General features: G+C 45.2%; 1 protein-coding gene across 1 annotated transcript in view; it reads right to left on the bottom strand.

Annotated features, from left to right (window-relative positions):
• eipr1 (EARP complex and GARP complex interacting protein 1) overlaps positions 1-23439 on the bottom strand; it is a 48850-nt gene that overhangs the window by 18012 nt on the left and 7399 nt on the right. Inside the window, exons 4-6 of the mRNA XM_064928483.1 lie at positions 22703-22865; positions 8430-8529; positions 4989-5125 (exon numbers count right to left, since the gene is read on the bottom strand). Coding sequence (XP_064784555.1) covers positions 4989-5125; positions 8430-8529; positions 22703-22865 — 400 coding nt within the window. The remainder of the gene's footprint in view (positions 1-4988; positions 5126-8429; positions 8530-22702; positions 22866-23439) is intronic.

The following is a 23439-nucleotide window of genomic DNA, read 5'->3' as shown; positions in this document are numbered from 1 at the left end:
ACACACACACTCAGCTCACACACACACACACACACACTCAGCTCACACACACACTCAGCTCACACCCACACTCAGCTCACACACTCAGCTCACACACTCAGCTCACACACACTCAGCTCACACACACTCAGCTCACACACACTCAGCTCACACACACACACACAGCTCTCTCACACTCCGCTCTCTCTCTCTCACACACACACTCAGCTCTCTCTCACACACACACACACACACTCAGCTCTCTCACACACACACAGCTCTCTCTCTCTTACACACACACACACATAGCTCTCTCACACTCAGCTCTCACAAACACACACAGCTCCCACACACACACACAGCTCCCACACACACACACAGCTCCCACACACACACACACACTCAGCTCTCTCACAAACACACACACACACACTCAGCTCTCTCTCACACACACACACACTCAGCTCACACACACACACACACACACAGCTCACACACACACACACACACACAGCTCACACACACACTCAGCTCACACACACACACTCAGCTCACACACACACACTCAGCTCACACACACACACTCAGCTCACACACACACTCAGCACACACACACACTCAGCACACACACACACTCAGCACACACACACACTCAGCTCTCTCACACACACACTCAGCTCTCTCACACACACACACTCAGCTCACACACACACGCAGCTCACACACACACACACACACACACACACTCAGCTCACACACACACACACACACACACTCAGCTCACACACACACACACACTCAGCTCACACACACACACACACTCAGCTCACACACAATCAGCTCTCTCTCTCACACACACACACACTCAGCTCTCTCTCACACACACACACACTCAGCTCTCTCTCACACACACACACACACACACACAAACACATCTCTCTCTCACACACATACACACACAGCTCTCTCTCTCACACACACACATAGCTCCCACACACACAGCTACTACACACACAGCTCTCTCTCACACACACACACTCAGCTCTCTCTCACACACACTCAGCTCTCTCTCACACACACTCAGCTCTCTCTCACACACCACAGCTCTCTCTCACACACACACACAGCTCTCTCATACTCAGCTCTCTCACACACACACACACAGCTCCCACACACACACACAGCTCCCACACACACACACAGCTCCCACACACACACACAGCTCCCACACACACACACAGCTCTCACACACAGCTCTCACACACACACTCAGCTCTCACACACACACTCAGCTCTCACACACACACTCAGCTCTCACACATACACTCAGCTCTCACACACACTCAGTTCTCACACACACTCAGTTCTCACACACACACACACACACACACTCACACACACACACACACACACACTCAGCACACACACACACACACTCAGCACACACACACACACTCAGCACACACACTTAGCTCTCTCACACACACACTCAGCTCTCTCACACACACACTCAGCTCACACACACACACACACACTCAGCTAACACACACACACACACACACTCAGCTCACACACACACACACACTCAGCTCACACACACACACACTCAGCTCACACACACTCAGCTCTCACACACTCAGCTCTCACACACTCAGCTCTCACACACTCAGCTCTCACACACTCAGCTCTCACACACTCAGCTCTCACACACTCAGCTCTCACACACTCAGCTCTCACACACTCAGCTCTCACACACTCAGCTCTCACACACTCAGCTCTCACACACTCAGCTCTCACACACTCAGCTCTCACACACTCAGCTCTCACACACTCAGCTCTCACACACTCAGCTCTCACACACTCAGCTCTCACACACTCAGCTCTCACACTCAGCTCTCACACTCAGCTCTCACACTCAGCTCTCACACTCAGCTCTCACACTCAGCTCTCACACTCAGCTCTCACACTCAGCTCTCACACTCAGCTCTCACACTCAGCTCTCACACACTCAGCTCTCACTCACTCAGCTCTCACTCACTCAGCTCTCACTCACTCAGCTCTCACTCACTCAGCTCTCACTCACTCAGCTCTCACTCACTCAGCTCTCACTCACTCAGCTCTCACTCACTCAGCTCTCACTCACTCAGCTCACACTCACTCAGCTCACACTCACTCAGCTCACACTCACTCAGCACACACTCAGTTCACACACACACACTCAGCTCACACACACACTCAGCACACACACACACACTCAGCTCACACACACACTCAGCTCACACACACACTCAGCTCACACACACACAGCACACACACACACAGCACACACACACACAGCACACACACACACAGCACACACACACTCAGCACACACACACTCAGCACACACACACACACTCAGCTCACACACACACACACACTCAGCTCACACACACACACACACTCAGCTCACACCCACACTCAGCTCACACACTCAGCTCACACTCAGTTCACACACACACACACAGCTCTCTCACACTCCGCTCTCACAAACACACACAGCTCCCACACACACACACAGCTCCCACACACACACACAGCTCCCACACACACACACAGCTCTCACACACAGCTCTCACACACACACTCAGCTCTCACACACACACTCAGCTCTCACACACACACTCAGCTCTCACACACACTCAGTTCTCACACACACTCAGTTCTCACACACACACACACACTCATCTCTCACACACACACACTCAGCTCTCACACACACACACAGCTCTCTCTCACACACACAGCTCTCTCACACACACACACACACACAGCTCCCACACACACACACACTACACACACACACACACACTCAGCTCTCTCTCACACATACTCAGCTCTCTCTCACACACACACACACACAGCTCTCTCACACTCAGATCTCACACACACACACACACACACACCTCCCACACACACACACACACAGCTCCCACACACACACACACAGCTCCCACACACACACACACAGCTCCCACACACACACACACACTCAGCTCTCACACACACACTCAGCTCTCACACACACAGCTCTCACACACACACACACACACACACCTCCCACACACACACACACACACACACACACCTCCCACACACACACACACAACTCCCACACACACACACACAGCTCCCACACACACACTCAGCTCTCACACACACACTCAGCTCTCACACACACACTCAGCTCTCACACACACTCAGCTCTCACACACACTCAGCTCTCACACACACTCAGCTCTCACACACACTCAGCTCTCACACACACTCAGCTCTCACACACACTCAGCTCTCACACACACTCAGCTCTCACACACACTCAGCTCTCACACACACTCAGCTCTCACACACACTCAGCTCTCACACACTCAGCTCTCACACACTCAGCTCTCACACACTCAGCTCTCACACACTCAGCTCTCACACACACACACACACACACTCAGCTCTCACACACACACACACACACACTCAGCTCTCACACACACTCAGCTCTCACACACACACTCAGCTCTCACACACTCACACTCAGCTCTCACACACACACACTCACCTCTCACACACACACACTCACACTCAGCTCTCACACACACACACACACTCAGCTCTCACACACACACACTCAGCTCTCTCACACACACACTCAGCTCTCACACACACACACTCAGCTCTCACACACACACTCACACTCAGCTCTCACACACACACTCACACTCAGCTCTCACACACACACTCACACTCAGCTCTCACACACACACTCACACTCAGCTCTCACACACACACTCACACTCAGCTCTCACACACACACTCACACTCAGCTCTCTCACACACACACTCAGCTCTCTCACACACACACTCAGCTCTCTCACACACACACTCAGCTCTCTCACACACACACTCAGCTCTCTCACACACACACTCAGCTCTCTCACACACACACTCAGCTCTCTCACACACACACTCAGCTCTCTCACACACACACACAGCTCTCTCACACACACACACACTCAGCTCTCTCACACACACACTCAGCTCTCTCACACACACACTCAGCTCTCTCACACACACACTCAGCTCTCTCACACACACACTCAGCTCTCTCACACACACACACACACACACACACACACACACACTCAGCTCTCTCTTACACACACACACTCACACAGCTCTCACACGCACACACAGCTCTTACACGCACACACAGCTCTCACACGCACACACAGCTCTCACACGCACACACAGCTCTCACACGCACACACAGCTCTCACACGCACACACAGCTCTCACACGCACACACAGCTCTCACACGCACACACAGCTCTCACACGCACACACAGCTCTCACATGCACACACAGCTCTCACACGCACACACAGCTCTCACATGCACACCACACTCTCCTGTAGTTTTCTAATATTTATTCTAATATACTCTCTCACCCTCATTGTTGCTCTTCCTCTCCACTCCTCCTCTCTCTCAATTTCTCTCCAGCGCTTTGGTGTTACCGGAGCAATCGATAGAAAGGTGATTCTTATTCCTCTAGCAGAGCCCACACACACACACAACTTGACCTCCCTCCCTCTCTCACCATCTCTCTGTAATGATACTGAGTGTACAGTGGGGGTATAGCAGATAATGTACGGATATGAATGTGGCTTTAAGGTCAATGTTGGTAGTGGGTGGATAGGTGGAATCGGTGTGGGGGATGATAACCTATCAGCTCATCCAGATGAGGTATTCTGTTACTTATTTTTGGTCTGTCCAGTTTGGGTGGGGTGAGGTAGGAGCATCACATTGAGCCTTAGTGTAACCACCAAATAAGGACCACATTTAATACTAGAACTCATTGTTTTCTAATAGTAATGACTAAAAGTAGAGTTATTATACTACATAGTTGAGTACTACAGGACTATAAATAAGTTGTTGTTTAGAACATAATTGCTGAATACAGTTAGTATCTACCAATACCTCATGGTACGGAGGTCCCAGCCTCTGATGGCTGTGTCGTTGGCTGTGGCCAGCTGGGTACAGTTGTGATGTGGACTCCACTTCCCAGACGTGAACTTCAGTTGACCTTTACCCTCTAAGGTGGCACTGCTAGAGATCTGGAAGGGAAAGGGTTAACGATTACTACACCTGAACACACATGTCAATCATGGGGTGTGGAGAGGTAAGAGTTAATGTATTGATGGTTCTGTATAGACATGCCTTCCCTAGTGTACTGTATAACTAACCTCACCCTCCTTCACACAGCAGTCAATGACGGGTTCAATGACTCTTCAAGGACCATGTTTCCATTGTGAATATCTATATACTGTTACTCATGGATCACCAGTTTGACCATGATGGACCCTCTGAGTCTGAGTTACCTACCTACAGTAGATAATAATAACACAGGGTCACTGAACAATTCTCTCCCTCCCTCCCTCCCGCCCGCCCTCCCTCTCTCCCTCCCTCCCTCTCTCCCTCCTGTTGGGGGGGGGGGGGAGAGAAAGTCAAATTATCTCAGGTATAGAGGGAAGAGAAGGGCGGACATAGGAGGGGGGAAGGTAGGGGAACGAAAATGGGGAGAGGAGGGAAGGAGATGAAAGAAACGGAGGTGGATTGAGTGAGAAAGAGAGAAGAGGTGAAGAGAGGGGTAGAGAGAGACAGCGAGATCCATACACTCAAATCTTCTTATAAATGTGATTATTGCCTAGCTCCCAGCTATGTTAGAGCTAACCATATTAGCAGCACTAACGAGACAGCATAGAAAAAAACTGAAGGACGCCTACCTTTAGCAAGCGGCGTCCGATAAAACATTCATATCTGCCAAATAGTCACACATATATGGAGTGTGAACCGACTGTGTCGGAGCGTGTGTGTGTGTGTGTACAGTTGCAATGGATAAGGTGTGTGGGTGTGCCGTGAGCCGGAGGAGATGTTCTCACTCAATTCCAACAGTGTCTCTAATTGAGAGTGCCCGCACACGCACACACACACACACAATTAATCCACCCTGGACCCATGAGACAGACAAATCCATGGTGCAGCTGGACAGACAGACAGGCCTGTGATGAACACATCAGCCTGAGAGCCTCTGATAGAGGGAAGGGATGTGGGAAAGGAGGGAGGGATGGAGGAGAGGGGAGTGGCTGAGAAGATTAGCATTCTCAACAGCACTGGAGGAATCTGTCTTGGCTGTCAGGTCCCCCCCCCCCCCTCCCTTCATGTTTAATGGCTGCCATGTCCAGGGCAAGCTGTGTCACTTGATAGCTCCGCTGCTCTGCAGCACAGTCTGACGTCAGTATCACTGCACAGGGGGACACTGTGCCTTCCACTAAGACTCCTCCGCACACACAGAGTAGGAGAGAGCGTGTGCATGTCTGACTGCAATCTCTTGACGAGTGATTCTTCACAGGTTTGCATTATGACGGACACACACACACACACACACACACACACACACACACACACACACACACACACACACACACACACACAAACAGAGAGAAACGTCAAGTCCTGTGTTGTGTCCTGTTGGGCCTGTAACCTGGCTGGCCTATGCAGATCTCTGTACGAGAACATGAATTTGGCCTACTAATTACGTAAGTCCATTATTCATGAAGCACCTCCCCACTGCATCCAGGCAGCTATCTGCTCATGGAACATTAACTGACCAGCCTACACAGTACAGTGAGGACACACACTTCATGTCTACTATAGAACTATGGATGTTTTAATAACAGAGGCAGTGGAGTGGAGAATCAGAACAGTAAATAGCAATGTGGAGACCTCACTTCATTAGTAGTGGGGATGGCACTTCACTGTCAGAGGAGAGAGTTTCTACTAAACAGTATGCCCACCAACTAGTCCTGAGTAGACCAACTGTGTGACAACAAATAGTACTTTGGACATGTACCTTTTAATAGGTATAGTTCAAAATAAAACTAGCTTGCATGGGGGTTGGGACAGGGCAGTGGGGAAAACAGTACATATTTTTACACAAGAAGCACTTAAAAGGTCAACTCAGCGAGATGGCTTACAACGAGCAGCACCGCAGACACTGAGATGGGCGCGATGCAAGAGTTTGCTCTCACACAGTCAAAACAGAGTGCTGTATCCGTGCATGTGCACGGGTGCGCTTCACGCTACTACATCCTGGTAGCTACGGGACCCAAACAACAGAGAAGTTTACCCTTGCCCAAATACATGGTGTGTTTCAGTAAGGAAGAACACCTAGCGGAGCCACTGCAGCTAGCCCAGATACATGGTGTGTTTCAGTAAGGAAGAACACCTAGCGGAGCCACTGCAGCTAGCCCAGATACAAGGTGTGTTTCAGTAAGGAAGAACACCTAGCGGAGCCACTGAAGCTAGCCCAGATACAAGGTGTGTTTCAGTAAGGAAGAACACCTAGCGGAGCCACTGAAGCTCGCCCAGATACATGGTGTGTTTCAGTAAGGAAGAACACCTAGCGGAGCCACTGCAGCTAGCCCAGATACAAGGTGTGTTTCAGTAAGGAAGAACACCTAGCGGAGCCACTGAAGCTCGCCCAGATACATGGTGTGTTTCAGTAAGGAAGAACACCTAGCGGAGCCACTGCAGCTAGCCCAGATACAAGGTGTGTTTCAGTAAGGAAGAACACCTAGCGGAGCCACAGAAGCTCGCCCAGATACATGGTGTGTTTCAGTAAGGAAGAACACCTAGCGGAGCCACTGAAGCTCGCCCAGATACATGGTGTGTTTCAGTAAGGAAGAACACCTGGCGGAGCCACTGAAGCTAGCCCAAATACAGGGTGTGTTTCAGTAAGGAAGAACACCTAGCGGAGCCACTGCAGCTAGCCCAGATACAAGGTGTGTTTCAGTAAGGAAGAACACCTAGCGGAGCCACTGAAGCTCGCCCAGATACATGGTGTGTTTCAGTAAGGAAGAACACCTGGCGGAGCCACTGAAGCTAGCCCAGATACATGGTGTGTTTCAGTAAGGAAGAACACCTGGCGGAGCCACTGAAGCTAGCCCAAATACAGGGTGTGTTTCAGTAAGGAAGAACACCTAGCGGAGCCACTGAAGCTCGACAAATACAGGGTGTGTTTCAGTAAGGAAGAACACCTAGCGGAGCCACTGAAGCTCGCCCAGATACATGGTGTGTTTCAGTAAGGAAGAACACCTAGCGGAGCCACTGCAGCTAGCCCAGATACATGGTGTGTTTCAGTAAGGAAGAACACCTAGCGGAGCCACTGCAGCTCGCCCAGATACATGGTGTGTTTCAGTAAGGAATCAGGTAATCTTGGTGAGGGGAGCAGAGCACACCACTGGACAGTTCTGTTGTAGGAGAGGGAGGGAAAGATAAGACCAGTCTGATACGGTGGTTATCACATAATGAGCACAGGGTATATGGGCAGATGTATGGCGGTGTGAGTGCGAGTCTCACCGTGGCCTGGGTAGAGCTCTCCGTCAGGTCCCAGAGCAGAGCGTGGTTATCAGCCAGAGAGATCACATGCTTCCCATCTCCCATGGGCTCCCACAGGACACTGCAGCAGAGAGAGACAGAGCGAGCGGGGGGGGGGGGGGTTAGTTCACAGGACACACATGCATGAACACACACTTCAGTGAGAGAAAACAAACACTTATATACAACCACAGTATGATTCTCTCTCTCTCACACACACACACACACACACCCTTGGCCTGCAACTACTGTAACCAAAGTTTATGACCATGATATCACAAGTTTACAGTCAAATGACCACGATGCAGTATTTACTGCATACGACACACACACACCCAGTAGATAAGAGCCCCTTCATGTACCTGCTATAGACCTGCTATAGACTGATTAGTCCTTAGTTCTAGTGGTGATAAATGAAACTGGTCCAACCCCTCTGAGTCATTCATCAGGGCAGAGCAACACAACATAAAGCCTCAACTGTGCTGTGTGTGTGGGAGGGATAAAGGGATGGAAGAGGAGGAGGGAGGGAAAAGGAGAGCGCGAAGAGTAGAAGAGTTTATGGAGGTTGTAAATCCATGGATGAGGGGGACAGTTTTTACTGCCCTACAAAGGTGTTAGAAGTCACAGGCCTAGGACACAAATACGCAGGCAGGCAGGCAGGCAGGCAGGCACACCAGCCAAGGAGCTTTCTGTCCCTCTCCTTCTCTCTCATTCATTTATTCTATAAAAACAGCTCCAATCTGAAGTCAATGTATTCACCACACACAGATTTATGAAAGCAGCCCCCCAATTACATCAATTAGCCTAAATCATAAAAGAGAAAGAAAGGAGAGAGAAGAGAGAGAGAAAAAAAAGAAAGGGTACATCAGAAATCAGCTAAATGTAATTGAAGAATTCATAGAATCTAACCACTTCTGGGGTAATTGGAAAACTATAAACAAGAACTACAGGACAAAATACAAAAATGATAAAATATACAGACAGGGGCCTCTAGAGTGGCCCAGTGGTCTAAGGCACTGCATCACAGTTGCTAGCTGTGCCTCTAGAGATCCTAGTCCAAAGGCTCCAGGCTCTGTCGCATCAGGCTGTGACCAGGAGACCCATGGGGTGGCGCACAATTGGCCCAGCGTCTTCCGGGTTAGGGGAGGGTTTGGCTGGCAGGGTTTTTCTTGTCCCATCGCGCAGTACCAATTCCTGTGGCGGGCCGAGCGCATGCACGTCCACACGGTCACGAAGTGAACGATGTTTCCTCTGACACATTGGTGTGGCTGGCTTCCGGGTTAAGTGGGCACTGTGTCAAGAAGCAGTGTGGCTTGGTTGGGTCGTGTTTCGGAGGACGCACGGCTCTCGGCCTACCACTCTCCTGAGTCCATACGGGGGTTGCAGCGATGAGACAAGACACTAATTACAAATTGGATACCATGAAATTGGGGAGAAAAAGTTTAAAAAATATATAGAAATATATATCAATAAATAAACAGACCACAAATTTATCAAATTAAACTTTAGTTGTCAAAATATTTGTCAAGTGTAGACCTTACCGTGAAAAGCTTACTTACAAGCCCTTAACCAGAAATGCAGTTAAAGAAGGTGTATAAAGAAGAAAATATTTACCAAATAAACAAAAGTAAAAAATAATAAAAAGGAACACAATAACATAACAATAACGAGGCTATATACAGGGGGCACCGGCACCGAGTCAGTGTGTGGGGGTACAGGAAACAAGTCATTTGACGAGATGTTCAGGAGTCTTATGGCTTGGGGGTAGAAGCTGTTAAGAAGCCTCCTGGACCGAGACTTGGCGCTCCGGTATCGCTTGCCGTGCGGTAGCAAAGAAAACAGTCTATGACTTGGGTGGGGGTAGAAGCTGTTAAGAAGCCTCCTGGACCGAGACTTGGCGCTCCGGCATCGCTTGCCGTGCGGTAGCAAAGAAAACAGTCTATGACTTGGGTGGGGGTAGAAGCTGTTAAGAAGCCTCCTGGACCGAGACTTGGCGCTCCGGCATCGCTTGCCGTGCGGTAGCAAAGAAAACAGTCTATGACTTGGGTGGGGGTAGAATTTTGGACCGAGATGGGCTTTCGCTTGCGGTAGCAAAGAAAACAGTCTATGACTTGGGTGACAATTTTATGGGCTTTCCTTTGACACAGGTTATTATATAGGTCCTGGATTGCAGGAAGCTTGGCCCCAGTGATGTACTGGGCCGTATGCACTACCCTCTCTAGCGTCCTATGGTCAGATGCCGAGGAGTTGTCATACCAAGCAGTGATGCAACCGGTCAGGATGTTCTCGATGGTGCAGCTGATCAACTTTTTGAGAATCTGGGGAACCATGCCAAATCTTTTCAGACTCTTGAGGGGGAAAAGGTTTTGTCGTGCCCTCTTCATGCCTGTCTTGGTGTGTTTGGACCACGATAGATCATTGGTGATGTGGACACCGAGGACCTTAAAACTCTCGACCAGCTCCAACAGCCCCGTTGATGTAGTCCACAATCAGCTCCTTTGTCTTTCTTACATTGAGGGAGAGGTTGTTGTCCTGGCACCACACTGCCAGTTCTCTGACCTCCTCCCTATAGGCTGTCTCATCGTTGTCGTGATCATGCCTGTTGTGTCGTCAGCAAACTTTAATGATGGTGTTGGAGTAGTGCTTGGCCACGCAGCCGTGGGTGAACAGGGAGTACAGGAGGGGACTAAGTACACACCCCTGAGGGGCCCCAGTGTTGAGGATCAGAGTGGTAGATGTGTTGTTGCCTATCCTTACCATCTGGTGGCAGTCCGTAAGGAAGTCCAGGATCCAGTTGCAGAGGGTGGTGTTTAGTCCCAGGGTCCTCAGCTTAATGATGAGCTTCATGGGCACTATGGTGTTGAACACTGAGCTGTAGTCAATGAATAGCATTCTCACATAAGTGTTCATTTTGTCCAGGTGGGAAAGGGCCGTGTGGAGTGCGAGTAAGATTGTGTCATCTGTGGATCTGTTCGGGCGATATGCAAATTGGAGTGGGTCGATGGTATCTGGGAAGATGCTGATAATGTGAGCCATGGCCAGCACTTTCAACGCACGTCATGGCTACCAACGTGAGTGCCACCGGGTGGTAATCATTTAGGGAGGTTACCTTCGCTTTCTTGGGCACAGGGACTATAGTGGTCTGCTTGAAACATGTCAGTACTACAGACTCAGTCAGGGAGAAGTTGAAAATGTCAGTGAAGACACTTGACAGTTGGTCTGCGCATGCATTGAGTACACATCCTTGTAATCCATCTGGCCACGCGGCTTTGTGAATGTTGACCTGTTTAAAGGTCTTGCTCACATCTGATAGCGAGAGCGTTATCACACAGTCATCCAGAACAGCTTGTACATGCTTCTGTGTTGCTTGCATAAATAAGCATAAAAGGCATTTAACTCGTCTAGTAGGCTCGCATCACCGAGCAGCTCGCGTCTGGGTTTCCCTTTGTAGTCCGTAATAGTTTCAAGCCCTGCCACATCCGACGAGCATCAGAGACGGTGTAGTAGGATTCAATCTTAATCTGTATTGACGCTTTGCTTGCTTGATGGTTCGACTGAGGGCATATCGGGATTTCTTATAAGCATCCAGATTAGTGTCCCGCTCCTTGAATGCGGCAGCTCTTGCCTTTAGCTCGATGCGGATGTTGCCTGTAATCCATGGCTTCTGGTTGGGATATGTACAGTTGAAGTCAGAAGTTGACATACACTTAAGTTGGAGGCATTAAAACTCGTTATTCAAACACATTTCTTGTTAGCAAACTATAGTTTGGCAAGTAGGTTAGGACATCTACTTTGTACATGACAAGTCATTTTTCCAAAAATTGTTTACAGACAGATTTCACTTATAATTGAGTGTATCACAATTCCAGTGGGTCAGAAGTTTACATACACTAAGTTGATTGTGCCTTTAAACAGCTTGGAAAATTCCAGAAAATGATGTAAAGGCTTTACATGTGTCTGATAGGCTAAATGACATTATTTGAGTCAATTGGAGGTGTACCTGTGGATGTATTTCAATCCCTACCTAAAATTGTAGACCTCCACAAGTCTGGTTCATCCTTGGGAGCAATTTCCAAACGCCTGAAGGTACCACGTTCATCTGATAAACATCATGGGACCACGCAGCTGTCCCACCGCTCAGGAAGGAGACGCGTTCTGTCTCCTTGAGATGAACATACTTTGGTGCAAAAAGTGTAAATCCATCCCAGAACAACAGCAAAGAACCTTGTGAAGATGCTGGAGGAAACAGGTACAAAAGTATCGATATGCACAGTAAAACGAGTCCTATATCGACAGCCTGAAAGGCCGATCAGCAAGGAAGAAGCCACTGCTCCAAAACCGCCATAAAAAAGCCAGACTACGGTTTGCAACTGCACATGGGGACAAAGATCGTACTTTTTGAAGAAATGTCCTCTGGTCTGATGAAACAAAAATAGAACTGTTTGGCCATAATGACCATCGTTATGTTTGGAGGAAAAGGGGGAGGCTTGCAAGCCAAAGAATACCATCCCAACCGTGAAGCACGGGGGTGGCAGCATTATGTTGTGGGAGTGCTTTGCTGCAGGAGGGACTGGTGCACTTCACAAAATAGATGGCTTCATGAGGAAGGACAATTATGTGGATATATTGAAGCAACATCTCAAGATGTTCATGAGACTTCTTTTATATTGGACATTGCACACCAGCTGTTATTGACAAAAATTCACACCCCCCCACCCCTTGTCTTACCAGACGTAACAATTGGCTACACTTAAACTCCTTAACATCACCCTCAGCTCTCGCATCTTCCAAAATATTTGGAACCAAGGACTGATCCAAATTTGACCTCAATAACTAGCAGGGCATATGCGTCAACAGCAACCTTGGGAAAATCCTCTGCATTATCATTAACAGCAGACTTGTACATTTCCTCAGCAAATATCAAATTGGGTTTTTACCAAATTTCCATTCGACAGACCATGTATTCACCCTGTACACTCTAATTAACAACCAAACAAACAAAAAACAAAGGCAAAGTCTTCTCATGCTTTGTTGATAAAAAAAAAGCTTTCAACTCAATTTGGCATGAGGGTCTGCTTTACAAATTGATGGAAAGTGGTGTTGGGGGGCAAACATACGACATTATAATATCCATGTACACAAACAACAAGTGTGTAGTTAAAACTGGCAAAAAAAAACACACATTTCTTTCCACAGGGCCAGAGGGTGAGACAGGAATGCAGCTTAAGCCCCACCCTCTTCAACATATATACCAACGAATTGGCGAGAGCACAAGCACCACCCAGCCTGGTAGAATCTGAAGTAAAATGTATACCGTTTCCTGATGATCTGGTGCTTCTGTCCCCAACCAAGGACGGCCTACAGCAGCACCTAGATCTTGTTCCAAAAAAGGTCCAGTTGCCAGGACCACAAATACACATTCCATCTAGACACCGTTGCCCTAGAGCACACAAAAAACTATACATACCTCGGGCTAAACATCAGCACCACAGGTAACTTCCACAAAGCTGTGAACGATCTGAGAGACAAGGCAAGAAGGGCCTTCCTTTGCCATCAAAAGGAACATAAAATTTGACATAACAATTAGGATCTGGCTAAAACACTAGAATCAGTTATAGAACCAATTGGCCTTTATGGTTGTGAGGTCTGGGGTCTGCTCACCAACCAAGAATTCACAAAATGGGACAAACACCAAATTGAGAATGCATGCAGAATTCTGCAAAAACATATCCTCTGTGTACAACGTAAAACACCAAAAATGACATGCAGAGCTGAATTATGCCGATACCTGCTAATGATCAAAATCCAGAAAAGAGCAGTTAAATTCTACAACCACCTAAAAGCAAGCGATTCCCAAACCTTCCATAACACAGCCATCACCTACAGAGAAATTAACCTAAGCAAGCTGGTCCTGGGGCTCTGTTCACAAACGGACCCCATAGAGCCCCAGGACAGCAACACAATTAGACCAAAACAATTCATGAGAAAACAAAAAGATAATTCCTTGACACATTGGAAAGATTTTACAAAAAAAACAGAGCAAACTAGAATGATTTTTGGCACTAAACAGACAGCACACAGTGGCAGAAAACCTGACCACTGTGACTGACCCACAATAAAGGAAACCTTTGAATATGTACAGACTCTGTGCACACTGCCCACAAAATGAGATTGAAACTGAGCTGCACTTCCTAACCTCCTGCCAGATGTATTATGTGTTTATTATTTTGGAACTTTTGTGAGTGTAATGTTTACTGTTCATTTTGTATTGTTTATTATCCGTTTCACTTGCTTTGGCGATGTAAACATGTTTCCCATGTCAAAAAAGCCCCTTAAATATACATTGAATATTTAGAGAGAGAGAGAGCGAGACAGAGAGATCCTTTATGACGCCAGTGAGGGTCTCTTATTAAAGAATATAAGCTATGTGCATTTCAACTTGAGCGGCATGGCATCCTGGTAGGGAGGGAATATGTAAATACATGGAGGACTGCTGGGGAAGGGAGTTTATAGCTCAGACAGCATAGGACAAGATGCCTGCCTTCTTCCTTCTCATGAGATTGTTTCCTTGTCTGCTTTGTATTCAGATGAGTTTAATTCGATAGCAATAGATGCACACACTGCTCATGGTATTAGACTGGTCTGCTTTGGGGAATAGAGAAACACAGAGAAATCAGTTTGGCTTGGCTACAGAGTTACAGTGAGGGATCAGTAGCATAGAGCTATAAGTCCAAGGTAAGGCCGAGAGAGAGAGAAAGGAACTAAGAAAAAGGGGATGAGAGGGAACAATGTAAAATGTGTGTGTGTGTGTGGGGGGGACAGGATTAAAAATCAGCCATGCCGTGTTAGTGTACAATTGAAGACGGGTCGCCACGGCCGCTCACATTACTGACAATATTGACTGGCCTGCATGACTATCTGGCTGTCTGGGCTCCCATTGGGCTAACATTGATTGCTAACAGTCCCTTGGAGTGCAAATCACACTCTGTGATAAATCCCCCTCCCCCCTCCAACAACACACAGGCATACACACACCGTCCACATAGGCTCCACATTCATAGACACACCCACCCCTGTCCAAATAGGCTCCACACTCATAGACACACCCACCCCTGTCCAAATAGGCTCCACACTCATAGACACACACACCCCTGTCCAAATAGGCTCCACACTCATAGACATACAACAAAACAATCTTTACCCCCACTCATGTCACCCCACAGATTAGACAATAAAACAGTGTGTCTGTTGAGCTTCATGATTCCTCAAGGTGCTCACCCAGGCCCTGATTGGTCCTAATCGCTCCAAGGGAATCGATTCCTGAGCCTGGTGCTGCTCCAAGTCGAAATGAGGTGCTTGGCTCCCCAAAGCAGGGGAGAGAAATATATATATATATATTTTAAAGCTTTGTTTGTTTCTTCAATCCAGGCACGCTTCACAACATGACACTAGCCAAAATGTTTGTCCACCCAGACTAAGGAGGGATATGGTGGCTGAATATAAGAGACGTGGTTTGCGGATGGTGGGACATGCATAAAGGACGTACAGACAGACAGACTATCACACACTAGCAGACTGACACACTCTCGCTCAAACAAGGCTTCACACACACACACACACACACACACACACACACCTGCTGATTGCTGTACTCCTGCCAGTGTAGTCAGAGCGAGCGGGGGCGGCAGCTTGAAAGAGATGGACGAGGTGGGTACCAAACCAAAGCCATCCATTTCTCAGAGCCAATACAACAAAGCAAAGGATACAAGGCTCACACAGCAAACAGAACACATACACAGATATAGAAACAGATACAGAAACATGCCATTCAGAATGTTGCAGCTCTGAGGAAGTCAGACACCAGAATCATCAATCTCCTCCTCAGAGTCACACCTCACCCACCCTTGGATCTTCATCAACAGAAGGCTATTACACACACGCACGCGCACACGCACACACACACACAGTAAATTGACCTCTCTAAAATAAGAAAATGCTCAGGGATGACTCAAAATGGAAACATGTCATTTGAAATGCTAAAATGCATCATTTTTTCCAAAGGGATGAGGCAGCTACCGAAGTAAAAAATGGGCTGAGCATTGATTTTATTTTTATGTACATTAAATGATGGTGAATGTAGTGTATGAAGCTATAAGAAAAGGTGTGAGCAGTGGCTGAGCCCTGGGATATGTAGGTCAGTCAATACTTTGCACAGCATAGCACAGCATACCAAGCTAACGGGGAACATTCCCAGAACATTAGCTAAGATTCCCATTATGATCTAGCTAGAGTTGTATCTAACATTATGAGTCCCCTTTAGGTTCTCTTTAGGTTTCCAGGTAATGCAATAACACAACGTAACAGTAATGTTTTCCCAGCCATCCAAAATAGGTTCTGTGAAAGAACTCTCCATTCGTGGAGATGATTATAGAATGTTTGTATAAAACATTTGCCTGATGTTGCAAGAACGTTCCTATAAAACATGTAATCTGTTCTTTAAAGGTTCCCGGATTGTTTCATTAATTTGTGTGAACATTGTGGGGACATCCCAAAAGATATGTTACCAAAACATAAAAACTGTCCATTTGTGTGGATGATTCTACAATGTTTCTCTTAGGGTGCAAAAAACCTTGCCCTGATGTTACAAGAATGTTCCCAGAGTACATTTTGTCTGTCCTTCAAAAGGTTTCCAGAACGTTTCATTAGGTTGTGGTAACATTGTGGGGACGTGACAAGAGATATGTTCCCAAAACACGCTCAATTATGATGACATTCATACAAGGTTTAGGTTAGGCTGCACAGGACATTTCCTTAATGTTGTAAAACTGAAATAAGTCTGTTTTTATGACATTCAGAGCATATTTGTTTTAGGTTTACCATAATATTCCATTGATGTTCACACGATATACATTTTACCTCGTCTTTGAGATCCTCAGAACAGTACAAGAACATTTATAAAATTTACCACAACACTCTCAGCATGCAAATGAAAGCTTAAGAAAGCAGACTGGAATACATCCCCATTATGTTTCTTTCCATATTGAATGGCAATTCTCATTTGATGATTGTATTGTAGGCAGGGTTGGGGAGTAACGGATTACAAGTAAGAGATTACAAAAAAACGTTAACTGTAATACCAGCAATATTGGAATTAGATTGCAGATCATTTTGAAAAAATAGATTATTACTTTGAGGATTAGTTTTAAATTCAGAGAGGACGTTTGCGCCAAAGAATTTGACATTCCTCTATTTTCTCAATAAAATTCTAATTCAGCATTGAAAAAAGGCGCAAGTTGAAGTTTGTTTCACACGTCAGAGACCACAATGATGACACACCAAATATGTATGATGGATCGTGGGATTCATGACTACCTCATGAAGCTGGTTGAGAGAATGCCAAGAGTGTGCAAAGTTGTCATCAAGGCAAAGGGTGGCTATTTGAAAAATAACAAATCTATTTTGATTTGTTTAACATTTTTTTGGTTACTACATGATTCCATATGTGTTATTTCATAGTTTTGATATATTCACTATTATTCTACAATGTAGAAAATAGTAAAAATAAAGAAAAACCCTTCAATGAGTAGGTGTTCTAAACCTTTTGACCGGTAGTGTATGTACGCTATCGTTCAAAAGTTTGGGATCACTTAATTTTTTTCTTGTTTTTGAAAGAAAAGCACATTTTTTGTCCATTAAATAACAAAATGAATCAGAAATACAGTGTAGACATTGTTAATGTTGTAAATGACTATTGTAGTTAGAAACTGCAGATGTTTTATGGAATATCTACATAGGCGTACTCAGGCCCATTATCAGCAACCATCACTCCTGTGTTCCAATGGTACGTTGTGTTTAAAAAATATATTATTATTATTGTTTTTAATACTTATTTTATTAGAACATGAAGGACAAACAATACAGCATCAAGACACTATCAAACATGTATCAGTCTTTCCGCAACAGAGCCATCCTTATGTGTGAGAGTGCGTGTGCATGATACTGATGTAAAATATATGTCATAGTTTCCTTTTTCATGATCATAATCTTGTGAAACCCGAACCCTCCAATATCGCCCCACAGTTCCCCAATAGCTGTCCCTCAACCATTCGAGACCCCTCCCACAGGGAAGCAATAAAACTGGCCTTCTTTAGACTCGTTGAGTATCTTTGTGGGTTCAATTACAGGCTCAAAATGGCCAGAAACAAATAACTGTCTTCTGAAGGCTATTGAATGTGAGAAATTGCCATGAAGATCTCGTACAATGCTGTGTACTACTCCCTTCACAGAACAGCGCAAACCGGCTCTAACCAGAATGGAAAGAGGAGTGGGAGGCTCCGGTGCACAACTGAGCAAGAGGACAAGTACATTAGAGTGTTTAGTTTGAGAAACAGACGCCTCACAAGTCCTCAACTGGCAGCTTCATTAAATAGTACCCGCAAAACACGTCTCAACTTCAACAGTGAAGAAGAGACTCCGGATGCTGGCCTTCTAGGCAGAGTTGCAAAGAAAAAGCCATATCTCAGACTGGCCAATAAAAAGAAAAGATTAAGATGGGCAAAATAACAGACACTGGACAGTGGAACTCTGCCTAGAAGGCCAGCATCGCGGAGTCGCCTCTTTGTTGGTGTTTTGCTGGTACTATTTAATGAGGCTGCCAATTTGTATAAAAATAAGTCCTAGATTATTTACCCATATGATGCAGCCGACGTGGCAGTGTGGAAATCATCTCAATTGAGCAGTGTAAAGCACTTAAGTAGTACTTGAAAGTTATTTTACTTAAGTTGTTTCTTTTGGTATCTGTACATAACTATTTTTATTTTTGACAATTTTTACTTCACTACATTCCTAAAGAAAACACTGTACATAAGTAATCTAAAAGTAGTGAAATGTAATCAGATTACGTTAGTGAGTTTGGGTAATCAAAAAATTGTTGCAGCTGGCAATTTTGGAAAGGTAACTAGTAACTGTAACGGATTACATTTAGAAAGTAACCTTCCCAACCATGATTGTAGGTGATCTAGAGACGCATAATAACAATTTATAATAATTTAATTAATAGGACATTTGAACAGCATTTAATCATACAAATAAAAACATTTTTTATACTTCATATGGTGACAATCTGCACATGTGGGGTTTGAACCTGCAATGTATGGTTGACAAGCTAGGTCTTTTATCCACCAGGGAAACTCTCTTACACATTTTATTTTTCAGTATAGCATCGCAGTATGGTCAATCTACAATGTTAAAAACTTCTTAGGGCTGCAATCCCGTTAACGGGATCGATATGACAACAGTGAAAGTGTAGGGCGCCAAATTCAAAACAACAGAAATCTCAATTAAAATTCCTCAAACATACATGTATTTTATACCGTTTTAAAGGTAATCTTGTTGTTAATCCCACCACAGTGTCAGATTTCAAATAGGCTTTACAGCGAAAGCACCACATTATGTTAGGTCACCACCAACTCCACCAAATAGAGATAGAATTAATCATTAACCTTTGATGATCTTCATCAGATGACACAAATAGGACTTCACGTTACACAATACATGTATGTTTTGTTTGATAAAGTTAATCTCAGTATACATTGGCGCGTTACGTTCACTAGTTCCAAAAACATCTGGTGATATTGCAGAGAGCCACATCATTTTACAGAAATACTCATTATAAATGTCGATAAATACAATTGTTAGACATGAAAATATAGATATACCTCTCCTTAATGCAACCGCTGTGTCAGATTTTTTTTTTTAATACGGAAAAAGCAAATCATTAAATAATCGGAGACGGCGCTCAGAAAAAAAGAAATTATCATTATAAATATTCCCTTACCTGTAATGATCTTCATCAGAATGAACTCCCAGGAATCCTAGTTCCACAATAAATGTTTGTTTTGTTCGATAATATCCATTATTTATGTCCAAGTAGCTACTTTTGTTAGCGTGTTTAGTACACAAATCCAAACGCTCGTGCAGGTCCAGCCGAACGAAAACTTCAAAAAGTTATATTACAGGTCGAAGAAACTTGTCAAACTAAGTATAGAATCAATCTTTAGGATGTTGTTATCATAAATCTTCAATAACGTTCCAACTGGATAATTCCTATGTCTGTAGAAAAGCCATGGAACGCAGGTCGCTATCATGTGAAATGCGCTTGACCAGGACCTGGCTCTCTGCCAGACCACTGACTCAAACAGCTCCCATCCGGCTCCACCTCACAGTAGAAGCCTCATTCAAGTTTCTAAAGACGGTTGACATCTAGTGGAAGCCTTAGGAAGTGCAACATAACCAATATCCCACTGTGTATTCAATAGGGGCTGGGTTGAAAATCGACCAACCTCAGATTTCCCACTTCCTGTTTGGATTTCTTCTCAGGTTTTGCCTGCCATATGAGTTCTGTTATACTCACAGACATAATTTAAACAGTTTTAGAAACTTCAGTGTGTTTTCTATCCAATAGTAATATGCATATATTAGCAACTGGGACTGAGGAGCAGTCCATTTACTCTGGGCACCTTTCATCCAAGCTAATCAATACTGCCCCTGCAGCCATAAATCAAATCAAATTTTATTTGTCACATACACATGTTTAGCAGATGTTAATGCGAGTGTAGCGAAATGCTTGTGCTTCTAGTTCCGACAATGCAGTAATAACCAACAAGTAATCTAACTAACAATTCCAAAACTTCTACCTTATACACACAAGTGTAAAGAGATAAAGAATATGTACATAAAGATATATGAATGAGTGATGGTACAGAGCGGCATAGGCAAGATGCAGTAGATGGTATCGAGTACAGTATATACAAATGAGATGAGTATGTAAACAAAGTGGCATAGTTTAAAGTGGCTAGTGATACATGTATTACATAAAGATGCAGTAGATGATATAGAGTACAGTATATGCGTATATATATGAGATAAATAACGTAGGGTATGTAAACATTATATTAAGTAGGATTGTTTAAAGTGGCTAGTGATATATTTCCCATCAATTCACATTATTAAAGTGGCTGGAGTTGAGTCAGTGTGTTGGCAGCAGCCACTCAATGTTAGTATTGGCTGTTTAACAGTCTGATGGCCTTGAAGTCTAACCAGTATTTCTCTGGGTAACGGTGTTATTCACCAATACTTCACCCATCCTCTTTATATGCTGTGCACTTCTCTTCACCACGTGTTAAACGTTTTATTAATGAAACGTGATTTGGAAATTGAGGAAACGTCAAATTGTTTTCTTATTGAGTTTGAAGGTTCTTAGTTTGAAGGTTCTGGGAAGCATATGAATACACAATTTCAAATCAAATGTTCAAGTTATTAAAAGGAAGCACTATCTAAATGAAATCACATTTTATAAGACTTTCAACATATGTGATGAAGGGAATGTCCTGTGCAACCCAATAAACATTGTATGAATGTGATCACAACTAAGCATATTTTGTGTTTTGGGAACCCATGTACCTACACTGTTCCCACAACCTAATTACATGTTCTGGGAAACTTTAAAGAATTCAGAAAGGCTGTTCTGTCAACATTCATGCAACATCAAAGCTACGTTTGGTGCACCCTGATACAAACTTCACGTAAATGTCAGCACAACCGGACAGTTTTTGTGTTTTGGGAACATATCTCTTGTCCCCACTACCTAATGAAACATTCTGGGAATCTTTAAATAACAGATTAAATATGTTCTAGGAACGTTCTTGCAATATCAGGCAAATGTTTTATACAAACATTCTATAATCATCACCTCGAATTGACAGTTCTAGCGCTATGAGAATATTTGCCACAACCAAACTAAGGTTCTGATAACTTTTCACAGAAATACTTTTGATTTGCTGGATAGTATGGTAAAGTATAGACCAGGATACCCTTCTGTATGGGAGGGAGAGAGAGGGAGTGAGAGAGCGACAGAGAGACAGGGAACGTGACAGAGGGGGATAAGAGATGAAGAGGGAGAATGAGCAATAGAGAGATAAAGACAGAGGAAGATAAGTGAGTATAGTGGTATAAATGGTGAAAAGCAGAGCGATAGATTTTAAAAAGACAAAAAAAAGGAGATGGAGTCAAACAGTGAAAGATAGAGAGATAGAGGGGGAGAAGGAAAGCAGATGAGATAGAGGAACAGAGAACAAGGGGGGAAAGAGCAGAGGTTGTGGAAACCCAGTAGTTTCAGGGTTGAATTTGATATGACTGTGTTGTGTTTTGTTGTATACAGCATTGTAGCTGTAGGTTACGGTCTGAGTGAAACCTACCAGGAGGCGTTGCCGTGGGAGCTGTTGTCAAGGTGACAGAGGAGTTCCAGGTTCTGGGGGTTGTGGGAGTTGTGGGGATCGTCTGGGGACTCGTGGCTCCCTGACTCCCACTCTGGGGGCATCCTCCAAACAGCCCCACACGTCACCACACGACTCTCACTGGCTGGAGGGGACAGGAGAAACAGGCAGAGTTACAGACCCGAAGAAGGTGGGGGAACTGGGAACTCACTCAGGACATGGGTGTGAATGAAAGACAGCACATGCAGGGTTCCAGCTGGACCAGATCTATAGGACCTACTTAGGGACCTGTTTTGGGGTTCTCATAAACCTGGTACAGCTAGATCCCTGTAGGTGCTGGCTTGCAATCAAATCCATTTCTTGAGTGTCCTGAAATGTACAGCGAGCTGACCGTGAGTAGATAGATCAAGCATGTCAAGTGACAGAAACATTATTCATAAAAATAAATTACATGTCTGACATGCATGTGTGTCTACAGTGGGATGGTCTGGTCTCTGAGGTCTAACCCATTCCAGCAGCAGCTGTCATCATGTGAGTTGAAGAGTGTAGGGCCCAGCTGAGAAGAGAGGCAGAGAGAGGGATGAAGATTGTGAAAGACAGCAATAGAGCAAGAGAGAGAGGAGATATAAAGAAAGAGAGAGAAACAGAATGAGAGACATAGCGAGAGACTAACTAACTGTGGGCCTCTCCCTCTGGTTTCAGCTGCCCCTAAAGGCCTA

This window comes from Oncorhynchus masou, chromosome 21 (assembly GCF_036934945.1).
Source record: "Oncorhynchus masou masou isolate Uvic2021 chromosome 21, UVic_Omas_1.1, whole genome shotgun sequence".
In the NCBI taxonomy this organism is placed as follows: domain Eukaryota; kingdom Metazoa; phylum Chordata; class Actinopteri; order Salmoniformes; family Salmonidae; genus Oncorhynchus; species Oncorhynchus masou.
Note: the sequence above shows the minus strand (reverse complement) of the source record. Positions and strands in the feature narration are given on the sequence as shown.